The sequence below is a fragment of the Oryzias latipes genome, chromosome 23 (assembly GCF_053564925.1).
Source record: "Oryzias latipes strain Hd-rR chromosome 23, Olatipes_Hd-rR_3.1".
In the NCBI taxonomy this organism is placed as follows: domain Eukaryota; kingdom Metazoa; phylum Chordata; class Actinopteri; order Beloniformes; family Adrianichthyidae; genus Oryzias; species Oryzias latipes.
This window is the reverse complement of record NC_136259.1, coordinates 22064052-22085124: the sequence shown is the minus strand read 5'-3', so window position 1 is coordinate 22085124 and position 21073 is coordinate 22064052. Positions and strand designations below refer to the sequence as shown.

General features: G+C 41.2%; 1 protein-coding gene across 2 annotated transcripts in view; it reads right to left on the bottom strand.

Annotated features, from left to right (window-relative positions):
• Positions 1-264: 264 nt before the first annotated feature.
• The window catches only part of pawr (PRKC, apoptosis, WT1, regulator), a 76903-nt gene continuing 56094 nt past the window's right edge, over positions 265-21073 (bottom strand). For both annotated transcript variants that reach the window (XM_023952338.2, XM_023952337.2), the window contains exons 4-7: positions 18063-18097; positions 13870-13990; positions 9023-9127; positions 265-1433 (exon numbers count right to left, since the gene is read on the bottom strand). In XM_023952338.2, coding sequence (XP_023808106.1) covers positions 1347-1433; positions 9023-9127; positions 13870-13990; positions 18063-18097 — 348 coding nt within the window. In that variant the 3' untranslated portion in view covers positions 265-1346. The remainder of the gene's footprint in view (positions 1434-9022; positions 9128-13869; positions 13991-18062; positions 18098-21073) is intronic.

The window sequence follows — 21073 nt, the reverse complement described above, 5'->3', positions numbered from 1 at the left end:
GCGTCTTCGCAAGGTGAAGAATTAATGCGTCTCGGTGGCATCATAAGTCGTGCGGCGTCGATGGAGGCTTTGTGTCCCAGCTGCAGTCAGGTGGGTGATTGACGTGTTGAATCATCATCGGCTGTGTGTGAGTGTGTGTGTGTGTGTGTGCGGCCAGAGCCAAGAGGAGGAACTAAACCCCCCACCACCGTCACATTGCATTACAGACTCAGTGGTACGGTATCATCACATCAAATTAGTCGTAATGAACACAAGCGCGTCGACTGAGGAGAGAGATAATCAAACTTTTATTAAATGACTTAATCTTCTGTACATGCATAATGTAATGGAAAGAGATAGGTCTGTGATGTCTGTCTGCGAGGGGCTGATCTTTACTCCCCCCTCCCCATCCCGGGAAAACCGCACAACTGAGTGACTAAAGATTATCCGGCGCAGTAAAGGAGCTCGCCGAGCAGCTCCCCTCTGGTACAAAAACGATCTAAACACAGAGACGCTGCAGCCAGCCAAGCCGGCTCCCTTGAGTAAACACAACAGGCGTGCTCCAAATACAATGTTCTTTTGGTTTGTTTGGTTAGAACACGAGAATGAAAAAAAAAAAAATACAACTCTGCAGCTCGCTCCACTCAATTCAGACAAAGTGTAAACATCTCTGGAGCACTTCATCACTGACAGAAAGACGTTAACATGGATATGTGACGCATAACCTTCCCTTAACTTCATGATTTGCATTTAAAACTTCCTTTATTCAGATTTCTTCTACGTGCTCCTGTCAAATGGAAATGTACCAACAACAAAATAATAAGAATTAGAAGAAAGAAAAGCTAAGTGTTCATTAATAAAGCTCCAGGCTTCCTTTTTTTTGTTTTGTTTTTTTGTTAAAGAATGTACAAAAGTCTTCCACGCATTGCAAGGCGCCCACTTTGGCTGCTGATCCTGTAGCAGTGACGGTGGTGAGTTTGGACAGAAAACACGATTCCAACACTGGAGAGAGGAAACGTCTGTTTTCAGGGCGTCCCGGTGCGAGCTATTGTAGCACATACATTCTTTGATTCTTTCTTCTTTTAGACCTCAAAAATCAAACAACCTAAATGTTCTATGTACATTACATTTACATTAAATACGTACACGGTGACAGACAGCCCCCACCATGCAGCTCCGCTCTCACAGACTATGGGATACATGGGTTTTTTTTAAGGCCTCCAAAGAGCTTCAGCCCCACCTCTGAGAAACATTCATACAGCTAAGAGAGCATGCTGCAGGGATTGATGAGCCCCCCCCCCCCCCCCCCCCCCCCCCGGGAAGGACGACAGGAGAAGGGCGGGCTTCCAGAACAACGCGGAGAACTTCTACCTCGTCAGCTGGCCCACCACTTTCAGGAGAGTCTTGTTCTCCTGCTTGAGCTGCTCGTTCTCGTCTTCAATGTCATCCAGGTCCTGTGGGGAGATCGGGGGGGCAGAGGTTTAACTGAAGCAAAAGGAGGTCGGGTGTGGTCACATGCAAGGTGTGGGTTGTGTCCAAACTCGCTCACTGCTCCCTGATCCCCACTAAAAGGGGGATAATTTAGACGCATGCTTAATTTCTATTTTTTTATTTAAACAACAAATATGATGTCATCAATTTACCAAAGTAAAAAGGCAATGCATTGTGGTCCATATTTGCCGATTTAGTGAGTATCACTGCACACTGGGAAATTTCCAGGGCAGTGGCTTCTGGAATTGTAGATTCGGACACCTCGACAAAACGGCAAACGCCTTATATAGCGCACCGACCAGGAAGTAGTGGGTAAATTCAGACACAGCTGTTGACTTCCTGTTTGAGGCAGACAAAGAAGGTGACGGCTCAGTTTATCACGTAAGCTGTAGTAGTCTTGTTACTCGAGCAGTCCCCGTTCACTTTAATATAAATAAGCCAAATTTAACTCACAATCTGCCTCCAAAACTTCCTTTGGTTACATTTTTAACATCAAAGACGACTTGACTATTATTTTAAAACTATTGTTAATTATTGTCTATGCTAGACTGTAGAAATAGAACATTTTTTTGGAATGTTGGCACAATAAAACATTAATGAATAGTTTCTACCAACAAAAAAAGATAAAACGGCGACTACAACCCCATGGATTCTCCAGGGAAATTTTATCAGAGTTATATTGAGGCTGGGGAGACTTTTTACTTTGTCCCACCCAACTGTTCACTTTTGGTGTTGAGGTGGGCGGAGCAAACTCTTAGCGATGCACCTGTTCCACTTTAGGCTTCAGTTTTACTTCTCAACGTCTTTGCTTTAGCCCCTACAGATATGACCACGTCGTTACAAAATAGCATTAGATTTTTGATTGACAGGCACTCACCCACAGCCTGTCACAGATCAAACAGAACGAACCATATTTGACCTTATAACTCCATTTTATTGAGGCTGACTGATAGTAACGTGTGAATCAAAAGACAACAGTCTCAATAGTGAGCAACTTTAATATCATATATGACGCGACATGAATATAATTCTCTTCTGCTGTGAAGGGGGGAGTCCGAGTGAGACAGGGAGTCCAAACTGGATTACTTCCTGTCAGGCTGCCTTGATAGCGACAAATGAAACATTAACAGCATCAATTAGCTTCAAATGAGAGCTCGGCCCTGAGCTGCCTCATCAAACTCACTCCTCGATATTTTTTTTTTTGTTCTCCGTCACCCGTCATGATTGTGTTGGGAATGAGTGGAACGCCACTTAGAGGAGCTCTAAAAGTCACAGCAAGGAGGTCATGATTTAATATGCAGCATCATTTAAACTGAAAGGACAAAAGAAAATAATCGAAGGCTTGACTTTCATCCTAGTCCTGGTCCATTTTTCAATAATAACTTTCTGAAAGTCAGTAGATGAGGCGTTACTGAGCCTTTTAGGGACACAGTTAGGTCAAGCAATAACCAAGTACTTTTTTTTCCCCTGCAAGGTGGAGCTAACTATCAACATGGTCTGAAGTAGAGTTGTGACGGTGTCGGATTTTTCATCACCGCGGTGATGAACCACCAGGGGGCGCAGTGTCGCGGTTAACCGCGGTTAACCGCAGACCCCCCACCCCACCCCCCCAAAAAAAATCTCCCGGCGGCCGCATCAGAAATAAATACAATTACAACGTAGTATTCTTTATTATAAAATAACAGTAACAACTAACTACTACCTAACTAATGAACTAACTTTATATAAAGCCCATATAGGTGTTGTGGATTGACTGTGACTGTGTGGGCCAGCGCTGCATGTCGGAGGAAAGTGCGCAGATGTTTGTTGGTGGTGCGTGTTGATCCCTCTGCAGCGGACCGTTCTCTAGCTGCACTAGCTACCTGTGCTCTTTGGCACACACATTTTCTCAGAATATTAATTATTGCCCAGTAATAAACAGACTGCAGACACGTCCGGTAGCCATGAAGAACACGGGGCACGAGGCTCCGCCTTTGTTTATACAGACACGTAACGTTACGCTGCAAAAAATAGTTCCCAAACAAAACATGTAGTGATATTCATTGAAATCTAACAGTGCGCGTTCATGTTTGGAGTGAAGGTGAACCCTAATAACCCCCCCCCACCCCCACCCCCCCACACACACACAAAATCCTCCGCGGGCGGCCCTGTCGCGCGCCCTTAAGAACGCACGCAGCTTGAAACGGAAATGAATACAATGTAAATTAACAATTAGAACGCAGTAAATTTGTCATAAATTTCTCGCGAGACGAAAACTTCTGTTGTAGAATGAGTTTGTGTGCTTCTGAAAGCGCGCTCCAGTGTGTAAAGGAGCCGCGTGGCACGTGCAGCGCGGAGGCACTGAGAGCGCGCGCCTATGAGAGAGAGCGGTGGGAGAGAAGGAGAAACCAGTCTGAAAGAAAGAAGGAAAGTCTGAACACAGGACTAGCAGAAAAAGTCAATTTTCAGGAAAGATGAATGTGTTTAATGTGTTTATTATAGCTCCATTCACGCGCCATATGCAAAACTTAAAAAAAAAACAACGTGCGGTGATGCGGTTATCGTCACAGTCCTAGTCTGAAGCTTTAGTTTTTCTGGTTTTCTGAATGTTAATTTAATGATTCAGCTGTTTTTTTTTTAATCAGACTGCTTGTAACCCTTGTGCTATCCTAGGCACTTTTACATTGGGAGTTGGGTCATCTAGACCAGTGTTTTTCAACCTTTTCTGAGCCGCGGCACACTTTAAGCTTAAAAAAAATCCCGCGGCACACCAGCATCCAAAAATGAAAAAAAAAAAGGAGAAACTCATAGTCTGCATTGATCTACAGCCCTCCACAATCTCACATGCATTTTTGTGATAATTGTTGCAGAAAAAGCTGGAAACTGCAGCTGTTTTTTTCTAAAAGATGCAATAAAAGTTAAGTTAGAAGATTTAAAAAAAGTTTGAAGTGTGTTCGTTGTTTTCAAGACGTTTAACAACAGAACTCCTTTTACGCTGTCACTCTCACAACCCAATGCATCATGGGAGATGTAGTGCATAAAAACGGCCGGCGGAGATCGCTTTTCGGAGCTTCATGGTTTTGTTCACTTGTTCCACGGTCTGATACCGGATTCTGAGGAAAGCTACACCGCTAAAGACGAGCTTTAGCTGGTATTTCTGTTAGAACTGAGCGACTTTACGAGCTAAATCGAGACAAGGAAGTGAAGACTTTAACCACTTCTGATTGGGCAGACTGATGACATGTGATTAAGCCTTCAAGAATGATTGGTGGAGACAGGTAAAGGGGCGGGACTTTTCCTAAATACAGCCGGAGCTGCAGCTGAATCGCGCTGCCGTCATTCTTATCAAAATGTCTTTAATAAAATAAAATAAACGCAAAGAAAAAGTATTTTATGATCTTTTATATTCCTAACTCCTCAGTGTTTTATCAGGGCCTGTTTGGATGAACACAGAGCTGAAATCCCGGAGATGGGAAATGTTTTTAGATCAGTTAATGAGGGCAATTTCCCACGGCACACTTGACCATCTCCCACGGCACACTAGTGTGCCGCGGCACACTGGTTGAAAAACACTGATCTAGACCCACTAGACAGTGCGCTGAACCTTTTTTCTTCAATGATTTGTGATTTTCACTGGTGTCCATGGATTACATGAAATCTTTCCACCTTTATCCACCTTTGTCATGGTAGGGAGAACACATCAATGTAACGGGGGGGGGGGGGGGGGGGGGTCATCTAAGATAGCACAAGGGTTAAAGATGTTCGTATTTGCAGCAACAAAGACGAACAGACGCCAAAATGTAGCAGAGAAGAGCGCTTAGATGAACTTTTCATTGACAGTGGTGGCTTGAACCTAACATTGGACAAAGGGTCGGGAGTTTGGTCACCCAGAAGGAGCTCAGAGTAGAGCCACCGGTCCTCCACATCGTCCCCCCCGATACGCTGGAGAGACGACGTGTTGTTGGCTAGCCTGGGAACGCCACGCCACACCACTGTGTTCCTTTCCACCTGGTCCCATATGAGCAGAAGAAAATGAATGGATGGCTTATACATTTTTAGAAATATCAGAAAATTTGAGGAATACTTTTTTACTCTGCAGATGTACAACTTTGCAATTAAAGGTAAACTTTTTTACTCTACATTTGATTTACTTGAAGAGTTTCAAAGAGACCTTAAAACTAAAACCTGCTTTCTTTTATTTTGATAACTCCCTTCCTCCATGGCCCTAAAATTTAAATTAACAGCAGTTTGTGGAGACAAAAACTTCCTAAAAGTCATCAAACTTCCCCATAGGGGTTGGGTTAAGGGGTTAAAGATAACATTTTCCCTCTCAAGTGTTTAGCATTAAACTGGTTGAAACTCAAACAAAAAACTTTCTGTATTGTTTCGCCCCCTCCTTGTTTGGTTTTATCTCTTTAGCTAAACATCTGCAGTGATTGAGAGGCTGATCCCCCTCTGCAGGGATGCCGACTGGATCCGCCGCTATCTGGTGTTTGACATCAGCCTTTCAGAGACGCTTCTCCTCTCGTGGAGGACTTATATAGAGCGTTCTCTTATGACCAGCCAGCCGTCCTCGTGATGCTATCAGAGTGATTCCTCCTGCAATATTGCGCTCTTTGTGTTTGCAGATGGGTTTTGTGGTGTCCACCATAACAAAAGTGTCCAGATAATAACCCAGCAACATCCACTCGTCTTCTGCCAGAGTTTGATCCATCTAGATATGATTGGCCCCAACACGGGGCGGCTAGAGCTTGTTCAGTCTGAATATTTCAGATCATTTTAGTCAGTTGTTTTAAAGCCCCACTCCAATAAAAGTTGTATTTTTTTTAGAATGTTCTATCATTTTTCCCACGATGAAGGACATATATAAAGAAAATTAAGATTAAAATTCCATTTTAGTGTATTTCTTAATTCAAATTGTGGTGAATCAGGCGAAGAGGAAAAAACGCTGTTGGAAAACGGCCTGCAGCAGTGACACAGGTGCTACAATGAGCGGCCCAAAAGGCTCCATTCTGATGCATCCAAATAGATCTGTGTTTGTTTTCCTCGTCAGAGCTGGAATCTGGCTCCAAACTGTACAGATGGGAAGCTCCAATATTGCTCGCCATTTTGGTTGCACTGGAAATGCTGTGTTGGGGTTGTGAGAGGCTGCAAGTTGGCGGAAGTGAGTGAAACAAAGGCATGTTGGGAAATGACACGCCAACAGTCCCGTCCACAACTCGGAGGCAAATTTCTGCAGAAACTATGTCCTTGAAAACGACACGGTTTTTCTTTAATTTGCTTTTAAAATAGATTAGAAGATGATCGAAGCGGAACTATGACTGGAGCAACAGAGGTGTGAAGAAAAGCTACAAACGGAAGAAGAATAGTGGGTTAGACGCTAAACCATAAAGTAGGACATAAACAAGATTTCCCGTTCCCTTAAGGACACCTCAAGAGACGTCGTGAAAATGGAACGTACCATTGTCGTGGATGTGGTAAGTGGACCGTGAAGTATTCGCCAGGCACATGTAAGCTGCGCGTATTTATGAAGTATGGGTGATGCGGTGACCTTACACCAACTCGAGTTGTTGGTAAGGTGGAAGCACTGGCTCTACTGACCGCAAGTAAATATCACACCAGATGATAAATAGATTCCCATAGGACGACCCCTAAATGCCCTGAATTCTAACGGTCCACATGGAGCAAGGGCCCCTTGCAAAGTGCATTGGATTTGGGCAATAAAAAAAATATCAGAATAATGCGTCTGTGTCTCACCTACTGTACTTCACCCTTGCTTGCAGCACGCCCGTGGAAAGAATTGTGCATGAACATTTTGGCTCCACAGGCTCACCAAAGGGTCTACGACTTTGTTATCTCCTTTTTTATTTTCCTTTTTTTTTTGCTCGTATCCGTCTGTAATGGCAGTTTGAATGAAGGGTTTATTAATGTCAGATGAAGCTTTTTGGAGTTAAAATCTGTGTCTCTAAACCTGAATCTTCCAGTTTGGGTTTGATTCTGTTAACATTTATTCGTCTCCTCATGTAGAGATATTTAAATAAGTGTGCACAAACATTTTTGGTATTCTTCCTCCAGTGTTCACATTCCACCGACTTCAACATTTAAAGTGATGCTTCTGTGCACCTGACTTGAAATAAAATGAGTGTGGTCTGAAATGGAATCTCAAGTGTTGAATTTTTAATACTGTTTTCACTCATTTATAAAGTGAAATCAGATTTCCTGCCACGCATACACACATTTTCCCCAGAAAGCGTGTCAGAAATGAAGTCTCGGCCGTGGAGAGAGCAGGGATGACCTTTGCTGGAAGAAAAAAAGGTTTTTAATCAACTCCCCACCAATGATCTACACTAAAGGGGGAACCCCCCTACAAGTGCACACACACACACACATCCCTTCTGGCTTCAAAGTCCAACCATAACAACTCATTATTTCACGCCGACATGTGAAAAAGGAAAGTCCCCGGAGGGTAACCTTTGCAGTTGTGTGTGGAAACAAACCTGCATTTGAATGATCAAAAATGACCCTGATTGAGGATTAATTGAGGAGTAAAAATCTACCTGTTCCCCGTTTTATACAGAAAACCTCCAAACTACTTTTTAAAGGCAGATCCAGTCAAAAAAAAAAGTCTGGGTTTATAACAGTGTCTGATTGAAACCTTGGTCTTCCAGCAGAGTTAGCTGAACAATACCACACTGATTGGGTGGAGTTGGCAAGCTTGTAATTTCCTGATCATTGTGCTTCGCCCGTGCCTGTACTTTGTTGAATGTGAAATAACACGGTGGAGGTGAGAATAAACTTCACCCTGAATGTTTTAATTATAGACTTACAAAACTCTTAAGGTTGAATTCAGAAGCTTTAAAGATTTTTAAAAGTCCGTGAAGAGCAAAGAAGAAGAAGAGCGTGGCAAAGAACCAACGTGTTTGCCAGTTTCTTTTCTTTTCTCATTAAAATAATGTTTTTATCAAACACTGCAATACCTACTAGCCAATGGTTTCATTATTGTGTAGGAAATAAATTAAAAAGATAAAAAATGACAGAATTAGTCATTCTTGAGCTACATCTAACAACTGTTTTTGTTGTCCATAAATGTACACAAAGTTTTTCCTATTTCTTCATTTGGTTTAAGGATCTTCCAACAACAGGAGTATATTTTTCTTTAAGTATATACATATAATCAAAAATATTAGTCCAAATCCAGAAAATTCTGAGCTGACTGAGTATGATAGATGCAAACAGAATGGTACACCCCTAGAAGATGATTGATCTTTTTAAGACCCACTCTGATAAAAATTGTGTTTTGGTGTTTTTAACATGTTAGGGAAGCATTTTTCTAATGATGGAGGACATATCTATAAAGATATTTAAGGTTAAAATTGGATTTCTGAGTATTTCTGTGAAAAGGTAAAAAAACTGTTCTTCCGTTTATGATATCTATAGCCTAGATATATAAACACATGTTCATTCAGGGGTTTTAATAATTGTGTTGGCCCTAGAATTAAGTGTCAATGCGTTTTTATGCGTCAGTGCGTCAGTATAAAGGCTGTCAAAGGTGGGCTTTAATAAAAACAATTACCCTGTTCAGCAAGTCGATTTCTTCTTTTAGTTTCCCGATGAGATCCTCTTTATCCTCGATGACCTTCAGCAGCTTGGTGTTTTCTTTAAAGGCGAAATCCAGCTCCTGAAAACACAGAAACACAAACCAACGCTGATAAATCCAATGCTGTTGGACCTTTAAAAATTGAATGTACTAAAGTTCAAATCATAAAACTAAAAATTACATCTGTGTTTGTGCAAAAACAGGTACATCCTCTGATCTAAACATAGGATTTGACTGTGCAGCAACAACAACAAACAACATAGTTGTGTTTTACCGGCTGAAATAAAGAGCTCAGCTCATAAGCCTTGAAGGCGGTGGTATGTTTCCATTCAAAAACCAGAAGGAACCACCAAGAAGATCCTCATGGTTTAATTCTAGGACCTCTGTTGTTCAACCTGTGCAGGCTCAGTCCCATCATGCACCACAACAATGCTTCATATCAGTTATGTAAACAAAACAGAGCTTTTGTCAGCTCTTTCCTCAAACCAGCACGGTCCACTGGACTCCTGCTGCTGCTTCTTAGTGCAGCTAAATTCCTGGATGCAGCTCAACTTCCATCAATTAAAAGGAAAAGACAAAAGGTATTGTTTCTGGACACAATGATGACAGTGAAGGTAACAGGAGCTTGGTCCTATTAGGTCCTTTGTTTTAGGATCTTTGGGTTTCAACTTTGACATTTGATCACAGTTGTTCTTAGTTATTTAAGATCTATAAATTGTCTCTCCTCCCCCAAACCAGTTTTTCCCGTTAATAAATGTTTCTACATTTGCCTGTAGTAGCAGGTCCCAGACGAACACATTCATTTTACAGCGTTTACATTTTATTTATCATCTGATTCTAAGGAGCTTATTTAGTAAAACTACCAGAATTTCTCCTCCACATTTGTCTATGACTTAATCCTGACCATTGACTGTACATGAAAACAGGACAGAGTGACCATCTTTTTAAACCCCTTTTTTCTGTAGGCCAGTTTTATTTAAAAAAAAATTCATTTTCTCAAAAACAGAAGCAAATCAGACGCCAACATCAGCCTCATACTGGTGGGTCCATGAAAATATGGCTTGGCCTTGAACCGCTCTGACGCCTAAAAATGGTTAAAGGCTACTGATGTAGAGTCCAGAAGTGTTCTGTGTTCCCTTCTCAACAATCTCCAATCCAAAGCCTGTACGTGCTTCTGACCTCAGGAACGGTGTTGGATATAATGTGTGGTTGATGAAAGCATCGATAACATTCTCCTGCTCAGATATGGGGATCTCTGTTTCATCATCTAATCAGATCCAGAAAGGCCTTGTTCTTGCAGAAATCTCAAGCATAACCAGAAGTTAAATGTTTAAATGTCTTTATTATAAAGTTAATTTTAATGAGATCTCTTTGATTTGCAAAGAAGGACTCAGAAAGCCTTTAGAGATCAGTCGATTGTGTTTATGTCTTCTGGCTGATTAGGCTGCCGTTTCCCAAATCAACAGACTTTCTAAATGCAGAACACAACATCTGCACGGAGAGCTTGTGAAGGAAATAATGGCGTTCTTATCGTCTACCTCCTCAAACAGATTGTGGAAACACATAGTTATTGTTCCTCACTGAGACGAAAAACTACAAACACGTGAATTTTCTTTTTTCTTTCCCATTTTTGGGGCTTTGATCGCCTGTTCTCCACAGGCAAGCACAGATTTCTCCAGGACCTCCGGCTCCTGTGCAGAATAAGGCACGTCTGCTCTCAATTGTTTGACCTTCAACTGTCCTTGGGTTACCAAAAAAAAAAAAAACAGGTTTTGGGGGAGTTTTATTCGAGTGCGATAAACCTGTGCAGGAAAAACCAAAACGCCTGACTGATAATAAAAAGTTCCAGTTCAGGAAAGGTCCTTTCAACAAAACCTTATTGATGTTCAGAATCAAAAATGTAGACTAAACAAAAAGATGAATAGATAAGAATTATTTTTACTTTACTGCTTTGAAACAAACTTAAAATATATATATATATATATATATATATATATATATATATATCAAAATTTGAAAGATTAATCTATTTTTTTCTTTTTGCTACTCAGCATATTTGTCAATGTGAGCACCTAAAAATGTGGAGGTTATTCGGCTTTGAGGAGCTCCAGTTACTGAAGAGCAGATGACCACATCTTGTTGGGATGTCTTTTTATGTCTTTAATCAGGCTGCAGGTTTCCCTCAAACACATTTATCCAGACCTGTGTGCACACCTGACCGTTAAAGTGAAAGTCCAAAAAACTTGGGTGAAAATCAGTTTCTAAGGCACTTTTAGTCATCTGACCCAAAAAAAAAAGCCCACGTTGGACCCAAGTCAGAGAGGTCACCCGTGTTCTTACTTTAAAAACCCTTTTTCTGACAGAAACCAAAGTGACATTTGATTCTGAGTTGAGTTTCCACGGTGAGGGCAGTGAGGGTTGAGTGTCTGATGGAGGCGGCTTAGAAGAAAAAGAAATATCTGCGCCGTTAAAGGTCATCTTTTGAAAAACACAGGCGAGAGCAGAGCTGCAGCTTTCAGACGGAATAAAATCAGAACTCTGGCAGCTCAACAATGGAGTTCAATTGAAAATTCAGCTGAACAAAGCTCTTTTTATTGAGGCTCTAAAATGGCCATGACAATCTCACAGTGCACTAAAGCTCCGATAAGATCTTTCTGTACTGAGAGAATGTTGGAATTTGAGCTTTTCATTGTTCTGTTGGGCAGAAACAAGCAGGAGAACTTAGTGACACTTCATGAGTAACACGCTGACAGCATAGCGGAAAATAAAAGCTGTCCTTATGGGTTTAAATCAGAGGTAATTTTGTAATCTGCCTTTGCTGGAAACGTTTCTGCTGAGAATTTATTGTAACATGGAAAGAAACAGAAAGAACAAGACATAAGAATGTAATGTTTTCAGCTGTTTTTAGATTTATTCTGTCCCAAAGTCCGATCTTCTTTTGATCCATTTTCAAATCTCCTACGTTAAGGTACTTATACTCCAGTAGCGTGTGGTGCGTTCAAGAACGCGCTGTATGTGGGTTCATTGACACGTCTTCAGCCGGTGGTGTACACCTGACGTGCAGGGATTCATTTTCTCTTGTTTCGGTTTCTTTCACTGTTTACTAGCGCTTCTCCACCACCTACAGAGGGAGGGAACTTGATGTGAAACGTCAAAACAGTACAAATCTAGCAAATCTTGCTCCAGGCTTATCGTTTTCACAGCTCAGTTGCTATAAATGTCCGTCTTGGTGTCATAATAATCCGGCTGGGAACAAAAACGCAAGTGTGATCATGTTTACAAAGATCGGTACTTTCGTGTTTTGAAAACGGCGCTACATACACATCACTATCAAATCCGAGTCCCCGAATGGTCACAGTGCCATGAGAAAAAGTTCAACCAATTGGATCAATGAACGCCCGATTTGTCCGTAAAGCCCGTGGCTGGAGTTAAAAATGTGCGAATCACGAGCGATCAGGAGCATTCCAGACGCCCAAAGTATGTGCGTTTGCATAGACTTTTTATTGAAAGTGTCCACTTGAACGGCAGTCAACACAGCCGGTGTGAATACAGCATTAAGCTTTGTACACACCAGACATGTGGGGCGCATTCAAGACTAAGCTGAACGCGAGTTCTTTAACCCTTGAGCTATCTTATGAGGTCCACATGACCCCACCCTTACATTGAGGTGTTCTCCCTACCATGACAAAGGTGGAAAGTTTTCATGTAATCCATGGACACCAGTGAAGATCACAAATCATTGAAGAAAAAAGGTTCAGAGCACTGTCTAGTGCAGGGGTGTCAAACTCATTTTCACTGAGGGCCACATCAGCATAGCGGCTGTCCTCAAAGGCCCAGATATAACTTATACATGTAACTAAATGTAATGAAAAAAAAACATGTTTGCTTGTTACTCTAGCATAAATTCTTTTACATTTGATTCTGTCAGGTTAGGTCATATGGACAGTGTTCAAGTCCTGATGTATATTTGCCCAATCCGATATTTCAAGTCCAATTTCCCATAGATAGGAATAAGTACACACCAAATTTTATTTTTATTTTAAGAATTTGAAAACATTTATGGTCTCGCGGGCCACATAAAATGACATGGAGGGCCACATTTGGCCCCCCGGGCCTTGAGTTTGACACATGTGGTCTAGTGGGTCTAGATGATCCAACTCCCAATGTTAAAGTGCTTTGGATAGTACAAGGGTGAAAGCCCTTTTAGCATAAGGTGTCTCCTGTCGCTACCCGATGCTAGCGCATGTACCTACAGTTGGAAGAGGCTTGGTGTGAAATGTGAATCTTCCTCCAAGACTTGGTGTCGCATAATTCCGTCTGGGCTCCAACCACAATTATCGATTTCTCCTCCATGATCCATTTTCAAATGGTTAGAACTTCCGTGTATTGAAAAAGACGCTACGCCTACGTCACAACCGAATACGAAACCCCGACTGGTCAAAGGTAAACTGGTTTAACTTTCAGAGAGCCCGAAATCAGACTTAAAAACTTGCATAGCGATGTCTGAATGCAAGAGTTTTGAATGCGAAAGTCCAAAACGCCCATTATTGTGTGTTTGCTCAGACTTTTACTTGGAAACGGTAAATCGAAAACGCGTTTTCCGTGAACAAAGCATCAAACGACCTTTAGACATGAAACAATAGAAGTTTTCATCCAGACGACACGCGTGTTCGTACCGTCCAGCCCTACGCTGACATCTTCCCATTCCATGCACTGAAAATAAGATCATTTCAAGATTTTGAATTGTCTTGTCATGAAAAAGATGAAACAATTTTTGCTTGTTGATGTGTAAAACATCAAATTATATTGCTGATGGGTCGTACCATCTCCAGCTCGTGCAGCCTCCTCTCCAGACTCCCAGGTCCCGCGGCTCCTCCCTCCCGGACATGGCGGCCGTACGCCTGCCGGGCGTTCTCGGTGACCTCGTCCTCAGAGCCAGTAGAGCTGCGACAAAACACACACGCACACACACACACAGTTCAGCCCACTACCCACCACCTGAAAATTCATTTAGCTTCAAGTTATTCAAATTTTCAAAAGAGTCACACTTGTCTTTCACTGTGTCTATTCAGAGAGTCCGGCGCCGCGTTCACACCGAGGCTGTTTGAAGCCATGAATCACGGCCACATTATTAAACTTCAATGGGCTGACACATCCATCATCAAAAGAACAGGTGGGAATATCTTCGGCGTGTTCGCCCTTTCAATTAGCCATGCATTATTAACATCCCTCTGCCTTTCATGCCTTTAATGGAGGAGCAGCCAACGCGGATTTGTAACTTTGGAGCAGAAAGGATTCTGATTAAGAAACTATTGAAATGGCACAGCTTCAATGGGAACGTGTGCGTCACGTCTTGAGAAATGACACAGCTTTCTGAGCACAGCTCGAGCCGAACATCAACTTTTACTTCTGCCGTATTTCCAACTCTTTTGCATGAGTTTTGCATATGCTGTTTATTTTTTATTTTTTTTTAACCTGAAGATTGCTGGCGTGGAAACTTGAAATAAATTGCTGCCTCGGCACGCCACGCGTCCCACTCGCCAGTATGAGCAAGACTATGACAGGTTTATAAAATCCTCCTTGCTGAGAATCAAATTACTGAAGAGTCTGCAGGCATGACTGAGCTTTCTGAAGGACCCCGCTGGTCCATTTGTGGAGCTGAAGCAGACAGGAAAGCTGCTGGAAGACGTAACGCACAGACCTGCCAGAGGACAAGCCTTCGTTTTCAGAAGAGTTTACCAAAAACGTTAAGGAGTCTGGAAGCTCAGAGAGTGTTGGACTTTAACAATAAAACCTTTCCTTTGTTCCTTTTTAGCAAATAAATGCTAATCCTTTTTTTTATTTTTTATTTTCTTTTCACTTTTAACACATAAAATACTCAGATTTCTTTCAGATTTTAAAATTATTTGGGCATCCAAACATTTACATTTAGTGTGAATAACTATAATTAAATTATTCTGTATTTCATTAAAATAAATAGAAAGCTGTGCAGTTTTTAGCCACAAACCTTCAAAGTTTATCTTCATTCATCTCAAAATTTAGTTAAGAAAACCTTTGGAGCATTTTTTACGTTTTGTTTGTTAAACTTTTTTTTGAAGAAAAAGGGCCTTTTAACTTGAAAATCTCTGCATCTTTATGGTCATTCCATTGTTGTTGAACTTCTAACATATTTTCTATGTTAACGTTAGCACGAAACAAAACATTTTTAGCATAAATATCACAATAATATGATCCATCCGGGCTTTTAAAACATATTGAAATTTTAAGGTAACTGAGACTGAACCATTAATTAGTACTTTTTTAAGCTTTTTCTCACTAGATTTTCCAACCAAATTAGCCTTTTGTAATTGATTGCTGACAAGTCAATATTGCATTATTTAATTTTTAATTTATTTGCACATTTTTTTTCATTTTATTGTAGTGGTTGGCACTTTTTTGGTAGCTAATCAGCTCTCAGCTTTCAGGTTCGTTTATTTGTTTACACTTTTTTTTTATCTACATGACATCACTTCCTGATATAAAACTAACAGCTCTCCTTATAAAGTCTTTGGATTGGGAATGCAGAAACACAAACTACTTTCTGACCACAAAGGTTGTGGAATAGGATGTTTTTTTTAACGAGAAGTGTTCAATTCTTCAAACTTGACTTAAAATTGAAGCACTAACAGAGCAGCAAAGCGACAAGCAGTGAGAAGCAATCACAGATTATGATATGATTGGAACCGCTGTTAAAATGAATCGTTCCCCTGAAGTCGATACCCTGACTGATTGAAGAAACACAGACATTTAAAAAAAAGTTCATTATTTTGAAATTTGAAAGATCAGAAGCTAAGCTTAACAGCTGGATAACGTTTGACATTGATAACTAAGACAAATGGATAAATTATTAAGACAAAAGAAAATAAATTACAATAATCAGCATTGATTTTTAGTTTCTATGAGGAGAAAAAAAGTCTTCAGAGGGATGGCATTTCATTTTGTTAAAAAATGATCTAAAATAAATAAATTAATAAATAAACCTTTTTTTTTCTAATTTGCTGAAAAACATGTTTGTATAAAAGAGTTGAGGAGCAGCTGAAAGCTTTCAGCTTATTTAAATCCATTTTTACACTAGTCCTTGGCATCAATCGTCGCGCACGTGAGGTCCATTTCTGTACTTTGACATTTCCAGAACAAACGGGTTATTCTTCCCGGATCCTCGAAAAAGCCGCCGTCATCTCGTTCCCTCAAAGGGAAGTCCTTGAAAAGCTCTCGGTGGCGCTCGCCCACACCAAGATAAAGTAGGTTTCATTCATCTCTTTCAGAGAGAATCTTCACGGCTGCACTTTACTTATCAGCAGGAGTGCAGGCACAAACATGCATGAAAAATCCATAGGTTACAACAACAAATGCGTCACCGCGTGCTAAAGAACCTCAGCTAAATTGTGAGTTCTGTCCTTTTAAAGAACTTTTGTCGCACCCAAACCAAACACACTGGGATACTCAGGAAGCACAGCAGGTGCTAAAGCCAAGCCTAAACATCCACTGCCTGGAGACTAAATATCACACTGTGGCCCATTAGCACCCCACAGGGGGAGGTGACTGGCTGAGCCAATCAAAAGCCATCCGGAGCCTCAGCGGGAGGCAGAAAGCTCCAACAGGAGAGGCAGCATCAGCAGCCGTGGCAGGTGAAACAGCTTCTCTTCAAAAACTCAAAAGTCGATGCAGAAACTTCACTGGGAGCTGCAGCACAAAGAAGCAAACCCACTGATTTTCCAGCTGCTAAACCCTGATACATAACATTAATCCAAGAAAAAAACAGCTCCGCATTCACAGCTGCTTGTCTGAAGATGCAGGTCTGGGGTCTCCCAGATGCAAACCTGCAAACCGCTCAGCCCCCCTGAGGTTACTAAAAAATTGTTTTTTTTCATCCTTTTTCACAAAGAATAAGCTGCTTAAGCTGGAAAATGTACAGAACGCTAAATTTAGCGAATGAGGTGATAGTTGGTTTAGGAATTCTGAGACTCTGAGGAGGTTTGGAGGAAGTCTGACTTCAGACTTTAAATGGTCAAAAGACGGCAAACAAGAGGGACGGTGACAGAAATATCCAGAACTTGGGGAGAATACGAGTCCTGACAGGTAGAGCAGAAATGCCTCGGACAGATGAACAGTGGACTGCGCTCGCTCCGACGGCCATCTTGTGCCGTCCGGCCCACCTGGCAGGTTATTCGTTCTCAAAACGCCGTGCATTCAAGTGTATCTGGGCCAGCTGATGAGAGCTGGAGCCATAATTACACGGACAGATTGAATGTCAGCTGGGGGGGCCAGGCTTGAGGTTGGACACCAATGCTCACTTCAGATGCAAATAAAGCAAAGCAAACACCTACTGGACTCATAAAACAGTCCAAAAACAAAAGAAAGGTAATTCAATGCATCCTTGCAATACATTCCCAAAGTTATATATAAGGAATTGGGGCATTAGGAGGAAGAAGACGGTCACTTTTGACAAAAACCTGCAGGATTTTCAAGGGAGTTAAGAATTCTTAAGTTTATTGATTTTTCCTTATGTTCTGACAACTTCAGTCGACTGAAAAAGACGAGGAATGCGAGAAAGAAACAATCTGACACCAACAAGTGAGAGTCTATAATTGTGTCTGAACCTCTGTTAAATTGAAAAACATAATAAAAACTTGCTCGACTAAAACCGTCAGCCGTAATAAAATAATTTTCCAGGTTTCTTCGGCAAGGAAGAAATAGAAATAGAAAAAAAAAGCTGATGAAGACTGGCTCATTTTTGCCTCAAAAAAACCTCTGGAAGCGATGCGTTCGCTTTCAGCCGTGACAGCTGCAGCAAAGACTGAGTGAAGTGTCACAGGCCCACATGGTGTCCTGTCAACTATGGTTCAAAACAGCCATCAGCTCTAATTCTCTCTGAACTACAACAGCCAGAAACCAGCAGAAAGGCCGTTAGATCTTTGTAGTCATAGCAAACTCAAACTTTTCTTCGTAATTATTGATCAGCAGAAAAGAAACTCACCTTTTGTGGCGGCTGCTGCCAGATCTAGGAGTCTCCTGGAAAAAAAAGGGGGAAATGGATAAATTGCACTCTTTAAAATCCAAGATTTCCTTTTTATGTAGCAGCCAAAACTCTCTGGTCTTTTTTCCCCAGAGTCCAAACCAAACATAGAGGAGCTGCATTCAGATTCTATATTGCACAGATCTAGATCATTTAGATCATTTAAATTCAGCTTAAAGACCCACCTGTTCTCAGCTGCAGTTGAGTTTTTTTTAACTTCAAAATGTAACATCCACAGTTACTTAAAGTTAAGTTTGAATAAATTTCTATTAACTTTTTTATTTTATTTTTTACATTTTTCTTTCAATATGGAAATCCATTATCGGATGCATCGATGTAATCCATAAATGATTCTGTTCTGTGAAATGTAACATGATTTAACACAAAACTATCAACTTTAACGGATTTTTCACTCGACATTTTTAAAGAGCACACAGACATGGGTGACCCTGTGTGATCAGACCATCAGACCCGACTTTGCGTGAACTAATGTTTGGAAGCATTGTAGCGTTTTCAATGTCGATGGTCAAAGGGCTTTGGACAAAGGTCATGCTGTGCATAAGAGCAGACTTGTACTTCTTCCTTTTTCTGAATATTTGTGGATATCACAAATGGGCCTTCAACAAACGTGGTCTTGACAGACAAATGGTTTGCATGTGGTCAGAGAGACAACACATGCACATTTTAATAACCCTTCCCTCAACAGAAGGGAAGCCCTCAGACACAATTCGTCTCCTTTTGACCATGCTGCCCTTTCATTAGATCCCAAGAAAACCAAAACTCCAGCGCAACCACACCAAACAACTCTGTGACAGGGGGATAACAAGACGCTGGTTTCTCTTGTTCTCTTGTCATCCTTTTGCAGGAAAATGGGGGTTCAAATGTGGACTGAATCCTGCACTACTTGAATGAGCGGCGAAACGTTTCAAGGAACAGTTGAAGTCCAGATGCCATGTCACCCAGTTGATGAGAACCAACATTATCCAGGAAACATTTTTCCTTGAAAACATGTCTATGGTTGAAGCTGTGAGAGCTTTTTAAATATCAAACGAAACATTTTTTATCTCAAAAAGTGTACGTTCCTTATAAAAGTGTAACAAGTGTGCGGTGTTCCCTTACTATATCACAGTTCAATTTTTGCGGTTCTTTTTAACGGCAATTTTGACGATTTTTTTAAACATCGGCGTCCTGATTGGCTGGAGACCTTGTCAATCAATCTCCTCCGTACCACATCTCTTGTACTGATGCATGCAGCTCTCCAAATCTAGAGACCATAGCCTTTAACCCTGATAAACAAGGGAACCCTGTTTTGATCTGGTCTTTGGTGTAGAAAAGTAGGTAATATTGGTCCAGTGTCTTGGAAAGGGAAAACATTCAGGATGTATTGATAATCGCTGCATAAACAAACCGTTGCCTCCTGAATCTGCCTAAAGATTCCCACTCCCCTACAGATACTGTAGAGATGTTTATCATCAATGAAATTCAGTGCCAGAGTCATCAGGAGCTAAATTTAAAGTAAGCTTTAAGCATGGTACTAAACGTTTGGGGCTTTGGGGTACTTAAGCTGTTAACCAGAAGCCTTGAAGCACCGCATCGAGAAAGGCGGTGTTGTTATGCCGCGTACAGGTGGGTGGTGTTCTCATTTCCTCTTATATGGTTTGATCTAAAGCTTGTTTAGATCTAAACAGGAGCAATGCTCAGTCTAACGGCCTTTGGTGGAAAGAGATGTCGGAAAAAATGAAGTGTGTCAGATAAATAGTCCTCCTGTTTTTCCTGAGGTCTGCTGTGACTCGGGTTTGATTGAAGAGCCGTGATGTGGCTTCAATCCATCAGTCAGAGCTGCGTTTCGTCTCTGTCCCCCCCCCGCACACACCCACAAGCCCCTTTGTCTCCCCCTGACACGTCATCCTTCACCTGTAGATAAAGTTCCGACCTTGGTGGCAGAGTTGTGAAGGACGGTGAGAGGGCAGTGTGGAGAAGCTCGAAAACTGGAAATGAGGAGTTATCTGATCTTCTATATTAAAATACATCTTTCTTTTGTTCACACAACCGAAATTTTGCTGCCATTTGACCTCAGGATGAGGCCGCAATCTTTAAAAATTTCTAATAAAGAGCCCGCCTTGGTACAAGCTACAGATTTAAACTCCTTATAGGAATTTCAGTCTATCACCTCCCAACTCTTCGAGCATCGTTGTGAAGCCACTTGGGTAAAACACGTTGGTTTTATGGTTTGTATATTTTAAACGCCGTTAGCGTTTCCCTGTTGCCTCCCTGCAATAATGTGAACATTTAATACATGAATCTTCGGCTCAAGCTGAACGAAACAATGTAACATACATCATGAACATAGTGCAACATTTTAGTGTAGTTAACTAAAATCTCTGTTGCCAAGGAAATAAAAAAAATTACTTTTGCCAATTCTTCTAAAAATTACATGGACCTGTTTGATACCCACAGGCAAGCAAAAAATATAATGGTTGCCATGGAGATAAAATTTAAAAAATGGCCTTCAATTAAAAAAAAAAAAAAAAAGAAGGAGTGCTTTTATACAATTTTCACCTCCAGCTCTGATGAGGGGGGCAGGGGCAGAAGGAAAGAGTGAGGGGGTGTGTAGCAGTCGCACAATCAGTGAGGGCGTGTCAAAAAGGGGTGGCGAGGAAGGGCGGGAAGTCGCCAATGGGTTTAATTCGTTTAATTCTCATAGCTTTTTTTTCAGTAAAACGAAAATTGAAGAAAGCAGAAAACACAGCATCTAAAAAAAAAGGCTCTCTGGCGATTTTTATAACATATTTAAAAGTCAGAAATAGATAATCAAGTTTGAGATTCAATCTCTCATGCAAGTTTAGAAACGTCATCAAGCATAAAGGCTTGAAAAAAACAATTTTTACAATAAAAAGAGGCTTTCTAAATGTAAATGTGTGTTAGCTCCTTGGAATAAGTGAGTTCTTTGAAACCCCAGCTGACCTGGAAAC